This window comes from Salvia splendens, chromosome 21 (assembly GCF_004379255.2).
Source record: "Salvia splendens isolate huo1 chromosome 21, SspV2, whole genome shotgun sequence".
NCBI lineage: Eukaryota > Viridiplantae > Streptophyta > Magnoliopsida > Lamiales > Lamiaceae > Salvia > Salvia splendens.
In genome coordinates, this window is record NC_056052.1 from 15,086,572 (window position 1) to 15,095,782 (window position 9,211).

The 9,211-nt window shown below is 38.6% G+C and overlaps 1 protein-coding gene across 1 annotated transcript; it reads left to right on the top strand.

Moving 5' to 3' along the window:
• The first annotated feature begins 2,032 nt into the window (after positions 1-2,032).
• LOC121784272 lies at positions 2,033-2,842 on the top strand. Its single transcript, XM_042182435.1, has one exon. The coding sequence runs from the start codon at positions 2,033-2,035 to the stop codon at positions 2,840-2,842; it is 810 nt and encodes a 269-aa protein (XP_042038369.1).
• The last annotated feature ends 6,369 nt before the right edge of the window (positions 2,843-9,211 follow it).

Below are 9,211 nucleotides of genomic sequence, written 5' to 3' on the forward strand. Positions count from 1 at the left end.
GCACGTTATGCCTTTGGAGAATGTAGACATAATCTTGGGAATGGATTGGCTTACCGAGAACCACACAACGTGTGACATCCCTGACCCGAAATATGCATTATTTTGCATATTATCATATTATATTGTCATTGCATATTAAATTATCATTTTACTATAGTATATTAAGTGTGTGCCATAGAAGATATATTTAGTGTTACGATCAATCAGTATAGTCGAACAGATAGTTTCCTTTCACGGGAATTTTTTTTATGTAAGTGTATATAATATATAATGAGTATGGATTATTTTATTTGTATTAAATGATTAATATAAATGTGTATGCATGTGTACTAACGTAAATGTGTGCATGGAAATTGATGCATGGAATTATATAGTACTACTATATAAATATGTACTTAAATATATATATACATATAAAATAGTGTAATAAATGCATATGTGTACGTGTATGAGTGTGTAGAGTGTAACAATATGTTAGATTATTATATAGATATGCATGCATTATTAGGGATAAGGACTCCTTACAGAGTCACACGTGTATAAAATAAGTGTAGGATTGGTAATTTTGTGGATATTTGACGTCCACAAATGAACATAAAAAAGAAAGAGAGATTTAGTTAATATATAAGTGAGTCGGTTTATTCTACTATATCACTAATAAAAGAAGAAACAAGAACATGATTTTTTTGGCTTGGAGGGAGAGAGTTAGAGAGTTAAAACGAGAGGAACTTTAGGAAAAAAAAATAAATAAACAAGAGGGTTGAAAATTTAGAAGAGGAAGTTCACGTATAGTTTCAGTCTCCAGATTGATGGCTATGGAACAGGAGATGGAATAAAATCCTCGGTTAGATCATCTGTTTTAATTATGTGTGTATAAATCACACTTTTAATTTTACATGTTTTATTTTCTTCCTTGCTAGATGTTAAACAAAATGAATGATTTGGTTATATGATGTGATCCAATATGATTATGTGTTATTTGATATAATTTGATGGAATATGATATGGATATGCTATTGGTGCAAATGATATGTTTATGATACCGATTATGTGAATCATTGGATTAAAGAGGGTCTGTGACGGTTTTGCCCTGTATCTGAAATCACAGTGGGACCTTCGGGTCAAGCATATTGGGACCTTCGGGTCAAACATATTGGGACCTTCGGGTCAAATCACAGTGGGACCTTCGGGTCAAATCATAATGGGACCTACGGGTCAAGCATATTGGAAATCCCGGGCAGATACCAGGCTTGACTGTTACAGAATAATAAACTGAATAGAGTGGCATATGCATATGAATATGAAATGGTTTGTTTTTAAATTATGTTATATATTATGTCTGATTGTATGTATTGATAAAAGAATATGCTTGATGTTTGTATCATGTGAGATTAAAGGTGAAAATTTATATATACTGAGTTGTGGCTCATATAAACCACTAAATTTTTCAGGAATAAGATAGCAGTAAGGTTTTGACTAACGTGGGTCATAGGAACTCCACGTGTTATCAGGTTCGGCGGCTGACGCATATTGGCAACCTTCTCCTCCTCATCATTTTGCATGTAGATAAATGTATAGTACATAGAGTGGTGAGAGGGTTCCACTACTGTGTAGAATGTTTTGAAATATGTATCGGATAAGAGTTGGTTTGAACTTGTATAATATGAGTGTTCTATGAATTAGACACGTGTATTGATTGTTTTAATGTTAAGGGATTCATTTATTAATAGAGTATACGTCAGAGAGGTTGAGGTGTGACAGTTAAGGTGGTATCAGAGCAGGGATAGGATCCCGCCGGGACATTGCATCCATGCATTGCATATGATACGTATTGGTTATAAGTTGCATTTACATTCGTGTTATCAGGAACATGGATATTCCTGAACATATGTCATCGAGGAGAGAAGGGTCAGCCGCCCCGCATAATTCATTTACTGCAGAAGCATCTCATAAACCTGTTGCATCATCTGGGGGTAGCCAGCCAATACATAGGAATGTTGAACAAGAAGTATAGGGGCTAGAAATGAGACCAATGGGTAGAAATTTTAAAGAACTAGCCGTTGACTTTGTTGGGACTACTGATTTTGCCGAGGCTGAGATATGGTTGAAGAGGACAGAGCGTGTGTTTAATCAGATGGGTTGCATTGCAGAAGAACGTTTTGATTACGCAGTGTCTCTTCTTCAGGGCGATGCTTACTATTGGTGGGAGACTGTCCCACGAGCTATGATACATCCTCCAGTACTCAGTTGGGATGACTTCTTGAGAGAGTTCAGTGATAAGTATATGCCACCAGTGTATCGTGATGAGAAGCAAAGATCTATGTCAGTTGCAGATTATGAAGTAAAGTTTACTCAGTTTTTTCGTTATGCATCGGCATTGTTACCTACAGAGCAAGATAAGTGCAGACGTTTTGAAGAAGGATTGATATATGAGATAAGAAGCAAAATCACACCTTCAGACCTTCGTACTTATAATGATCTACGTGCAGCGGCTATACGAGCAGAGAGACTAGTGAAAGAAAGACATGTCTATATTCAAAAACAAAAGAGGGGACCACCGGAGTATAGGGGTGAATCAAACTCGAGCATTTCAAAAAGGCCTAGTTCTTTTTCTTCGGCATCGAGTTTCAATAGAGGAGGTCCATTGGGTCAACGAGGCGGACGTGCACCACCTTTCAGTTATGAGTGGGGACGAGGATCTGGTATGACAGCACGTGCACGACCTTTATGCGTGCACTGTGGACAACCACATACAGGGGAATGTCGAATAATTACAGGAGGTTGTTTTCACTGCGGACAGCAAGGACACTATTATGGGAATACCCACTTCGGTCTAACATGATATCAAGTGGAAGAGCAGCGACGGAACCAACAGTACAGAATGTGCGACCCGCAGCATCGAGTGTAAGCATTAATCGAGGTCGTGGAAGAGGACAAGCTATGAGTGCACCTATGGGTCTAGGGCGAGGACAATCAGAGGCACATGGATCTACACCCCAGGGACATGCTCGTGTGTTTGCTATGACACAGGATGAGGCATCTAGAGCACCAGAGGTCATTACTGGTATACTTTATTTAGTTGATACTATGATATATACCTTAATAGATCCAGGATCTACTCATTCATTTATATCACATATCATCACATCACATATGCATAAAGAACCTGAACCTCTAGATCACAGACTAGGTGTACATACACCCTTGGGTGAAGTTATTTCAGTATATACAGTATATCGAGATTGTGCGGTGAGAATCAATTCAGTAGAACTTTTGGCAGATTTGATTCCCTTGTTCATACATGAGTTTGATATTATCTTGGGTATGGATTGGTTGTCACGTCACCGGGCTAAGATAGATTGTTATGCTAAAGAAGTGGTAATAGAGTCACCAGGACAAGATCGAGTGATATTCCACGGTAATCGACAGATTGTTCCCTCCTGTCTTATATCTGCTACAACGGCTTTTCAACTGATTCAAAGTGGATGTGAAGCATATCTTGCCCATGTTGTAGATTGTGCTACGGTTAATGATCAAGTTAAGGACATTTCCGTTGTTAAAGAATTTCCTGACGTTTTTCCTGAAGATTTACCAGGATTGCCATCTGATCGAGAAACAAAGTTCACTATTGAGTTGTTACCAGGTACTGCACCTATTTCAATTCCTCCTTATCGAATATCACCGATGGAGTTACAAGAATTGAAGAAATAGTTACAAGAGTTGTTGGATAAGGGATTTATACGGCCCAGTGTTTCACCTTGGGGAGCGCCAGTGTTGTTTGTGAAAAAGAAAGATGGTACATTGCGAATTTGTATAGACTATCGGAAATTGAATCAAGCGACGTTAAAGAATAAATATCCATTGCCGAGAATAGAAGATTTGTTTGATCAACTCCAGGGTGCACAAGTGTTTTCAAAAATAGATCTCCGATCAGGGTACCATCAGTTGAAGATTGCTAAAAATGATATTCCGAAAACAGCCTTCCGAACTCGATACGGCCATTATGAGTTTTTGGTTATGCCTTTCGGACTGACGAATGCACCTGCAGCTTTTATGGCACTGATGAATAAAGTATTTCAACCATTTCTGGATCAGTTTGTGATTGTTTTTATCGACGACATATTGGTCTATTCGCGAAGTACAGATGATCATGTTAATCACTTGCATTCAGTATTACAAGTTCTACGAGATAAACAGCTTTATGCAAAGTTGAGTAAATGTGAGTTTTGGTTAGATCATGTGGTATTTTTGGGACACGTGGTGTCAGGTCGAGGAATAGAAGTGGATCCACAGAAAATTGAAGCAATTGTCAACTGGAAAGTGCCAACTACAGTCACAGAGGTTCGAAGCTTCCTGGGTATGGCTGGATACTATAGACGTTTTGTGGAAGGATTCTCGATTATTGCGGGACCAATGACAAAATTGTTACGGAAGAATGCCCCTTTCCTATGGAGTGAAGAATGTCAGAAGAGTTTTGATGAGTTGAAGCATCGATTGACTACAGCACCCATATTGACTATTCCGACAGGTATAGGAGGATTCGTTGTGTACAGTGATGCTTCTCGGCAGGGACTTGGTTGTGTTTTGATGCAAAATGGAAAGGTTGTTGCTTATGCATCACGACAGTTAAGAGTACATGAAGTTTCGTATCCTGTTCATGATCTGGAATTGGCAGCTGTTGTTTTTGCTTTAAAGATTTGGCGTCATCATTTATATGGAGAAACTTTTCGAATCTTGACTGATCACAAGAGTTTAAAATATTTAATGAGTCAGAAAGAGTTGAATATGAGACAAAGACGGTGGATGGAGTTGCTTAAAGATTATGATTGTACCATTGAATACCATCCGGGGAAGGCAAACGTCGTTGCAGACGCGTTAAGTCGGAAGTCAAGTAGTATGGTAGCACACATGCAGATGACCCCATTATCAGAGTTGATTGCTCTTCGAAGTTTGAATGTAAGATTTCGGCTAGATACGAGTGAAGGGTTAATAGCGACTCTTGAAATCCGACCAGTGTTGAGACAACGAATTCAAGATGCTCAAATGAAAGATGAAAAGTTTGTAGAGTTTAATAATGAGGTACGAAAAAGTAAAGACACACCGTTCATTCTACAAGATGATACATTGATGTTTGGCACTAGATTGTGTGTACCAGATGTTGATAATCTTCGGAGAGAGATTCTAGATGAGGCACATAATGCTCCTTATGCAATGCACCCAGGAACAACAAAAATGTATCATACTATGAGGCAACATTATTGGTGGCCAAAGATGAAGAAAGAAGTGGAAGAATTTGTTTCAAAGTGTTTGACGTGTCAACAGGTAAAAGCAGAACATCAAGCACCTGCCGGTTTATTGAAACCTTTATCTATTCCAGTTTGGAAATGGGAGCGTATCACGATGGATTTTGTAACGGGGTTACCGAGGACACAGAAAGGGAATGATGCTAGTTGGATTATTGTAGACAGATTAACTAAATCAGCACACTTCTTGCCTATACGATGGGGTTGTTCGTTAGACCAGTTGGCTGAAATGTACGTGAGGGAAGTAGTACGCTTGCATGGTATTCCGATATCCATTGTATCAGACAGAGATCCGCGATTCACATCCCGATTTTGGGAAAGTTTTCAGACAGCCATGGGAACCCGACTACATTTTAGTACTGCTTTTCATCCCCAGACAGATGGTCAGTCAGAAAGAACTATTCAGACGTTAGAAGAAATGCTTCGTGCTTGTGTTATTGATTTTCAGGGTTCATGGGACAAGTATATTCCGCTGATGGAGTTCGCGTACAATAATCAATATCACAGCAGCATTGGAATGGCACCATATGGAGCATTATATGGCAGAAAATGTAGAAGTCCGGTCTATTGGGATAAAGAAGGCATAGAGATTCTAGAAGGGCCAGAGATTGTTCAAGAAACTGTTTCCAAGATTGACATCATTAAAAACAGATTGAAGGCGGCACAAGACAGACAGAAGAGTTATTATGATCAGCATCGGAAAGAAATGAAATACGAGGTTGGAGATAAAGTGTTCTTGCGAGTCTTACCTTGGAAAGGAGTAATGCGATTTGGACATAAAGGTAAGCTGAGTCCTCGTTATATTGGGCCATATGATATTGTCGAAAGAGTTGGACCGTTAGCGTACAGGTTAGCATTACCTCCAGAGTTAGAACAGATTCATAATGTTTTTCACGTCAGCATGCTTCGACGTTATCGGTCTGATCCGTCACATGTTCTGAGAGATCCTGATATACAGATTTCTGAGAATCTGAGTTACATAGAGGAACCAGTTAATATTGTAGACCGACAGGTTAAACAATTGCGAAGAAAAGAAATCCCGATGGTTAAAGTTAGTTGGCGGAATCACGGGGTCGAAGAGGCTACTTGGGAAACAGAGGAAAAGATGAGAAAGAACTATCCACATCTGTTTACGGGTTAGCAATTTTATTACGCACAACGAATTAGAAAGAAATGAATTTTGCGGACAAAATTATTAAAGAGGGGAAGAGTTGTGACATCCCTGACCCGAAATATTCATTATTTTGCATATTATCATATTATATTGTCATTGCATATTAAAGTATCATTTTTACTACAGTATATTAAGTGTGTGCCATAGAAGATATATTTAGTGTTACGATCAATCAGTATAGTCGAACAGATAGTTTCCTTTCACGGGAATTTTTTTATGTAAGTGTATATAATATATAATGAGTATGGATTATTTTATTTGTATTAAATGATTAATATAAATGTGTATGCATGTGTACTAACGTAAATGTGTGCGTGGAAATTGATGCATGGAATTATATAGTACTACTATATAAATATGTACTTAAATATATATATATACATATAAAATAGTGTAATAAATGCATATGTGTACGTGTAGGAGTGTGTAGAGTGTAGCAATATGTTAGATTATTATATAGATATGCATGCATTATTAGGGATAAGGACTCCTTACAGAGTCACACGTGTATAAAATAAGTGTAGGATTGGTAATTTTGTGGATATTTGACGTCCACAAATGAACATAAAAAAGAAAGAGAGATTTAGTTAATATATAAGTGAGTCGGTTTATTCTACTATATCACTAATAAAAGAAGAAACAAGAACATGATTTTTTTGGCTTGGAGGGAGAGAGTTGGAGAGTTAAAACGAGATGAACTTTAGGAAAAAAAAATAAATAAACAAGAGGGTTGAAAATTTAGAAGAGGAAGTTCACGTATAGTTTCAGTCTCCAGATTGATGGCTATGGAACAGGAGATGGAATAAAATCCTCGGTTAGATCATCTGTTTTAATTATGTGTGTATAAATCACACTTTTAATTTTACATGTTTTATTTGCTTCCTTGCTAGGTGTTAAACAAAATGAATGATTTGATTATATGATGTGATCCAATATGATTATGTGTTATTTGATATAATTTGATGGAATATGATATGGATATGTTATTGGTGCAAATGGTATGTTTATGATACCGATTATGTGAATCATTGGATTAAAGAGGGTCTGTGACGGTTTTGCCCTGGATCTGAAATCACAGTGGGACCTTCGGGTCAATCATATTGGGACCTTCGGGTCAAACATATTGGGACCTTCGGGTCAAATCACAGTGGGACCTTCGGGTCAAATCATAATGGGACCTACGGGTTAAGCATATTGGAAATCCCGGGCAGATACCAGGCTTGACTGTTACAGAATAATAAACTGAATAGAGTGGCATATGCATATGAATATGAAATGGTTTGTTTTTAAATTATGTTATATATTATTTCTGATTGTATGTATTGATAAAAGAATATGCTTGATGTTTGTATCATGTGAGATTAAAGGTGGAAATTTATATATACTGAGTTGTGGCTCATATAAACCACTAAATTTTTCAGGAATAAGATAGCAGTAAGGTTTTGACTAACGTGGGTCATAGGAACTCCACGTGTTATCAGGTTCGGCGGCTGACGCATAGTGGCAACCTTCTCCTCCTCATCATTTTGCATGTAGATAAATGTATAGTACATAGAGTGGTGAGAGGGTTCCACTACTGTGTAGAATGTTTTGAAATATGTATCGGATAAGAGTTGGTTTGAACTTGTATAATATGAGTGTTCTATGAATTAGACACGTGTATTGATTGTTTTAATATTAGTATACGTCAGAGAGGTTGAGGTGTGACACAACGATTCACTGTAAAGAGAGACAGATTTCTTTTAAAGCCCCGGGCGAAGAACCGACTATCTTGAACGGGATCTCCATGAATCGATGAACCTCCATAATCTCCGCTTTGCAAGCAACTACGATGATAAGAAAAGGGCGTCCGACGTATCTTGTGCACTTAAATGGAGAGGAAAAGAAGGAGTTGAAAGTGGAAGACGTGGCAGTGGTGCGAGATTTTCCCGATGTGTTTCCTGAAGCTTTGCCAGGACCTCCGCCCGACAGACAAGTGGAGTTCGCCATTGACTTGGAACCAGGGTCAGCGCCAGTATCAAAGGCGCCGTACCGAATGGCCTCTAAGGAGTTGGCCGAGTTGAAGGTACAGTTGCAAGAACTGTTAGACTTGGGTTTTATTCGACCCAGTATGTCACTGTGGGGAGCGCCAGTTTTGTTCGTTAAGAAGAAGGATGGCACGATGAGGATGTGCATCGACTATCGTGAGCTCAACAAGATGACCTTGAAGAATAAGTACCCACTGCCGAGGATTGAAGATTTGTTTGACCAACTTCGAGGAGCGGGCGTATTCTCAAAAATGGATTTGAGATCAGGGTATCATCAACTAAAGGCCCGACGAGAGGATGTGCCTAAGACTGCTTTTCGCACTCGTTATGGCCATTATGAATTTGTCGTGATGCCTTTTGGGCTGACCAACGCCCCAGCCGTTTTCATGGACTTGATGAACCGAGTTTTCCACGAGTATTTTGACAAGTTTGTGTTAGTCTTTATCGACGACGTGTTGGTATACTCAAAGAACGAGGAAGAACATAGATGGCATCTACAGATAGTGTTGGAAACGTTGCGAAAGGAGAAGCTTTATGCCAAGTTCAGTAAGTGTGAGTTCTGGTTGACTCGAGTAAACTTTCTTGGTCATATTGTGACGGCAAATGGAATTCAAGTAGACCCAGCAAAGGTTGAGGCCGCGCAGATTTGGAAATCGCCGAAAACGCCAAGTGAAATCCGCAGTTTCTTGGGATTGGCAAGATATTAT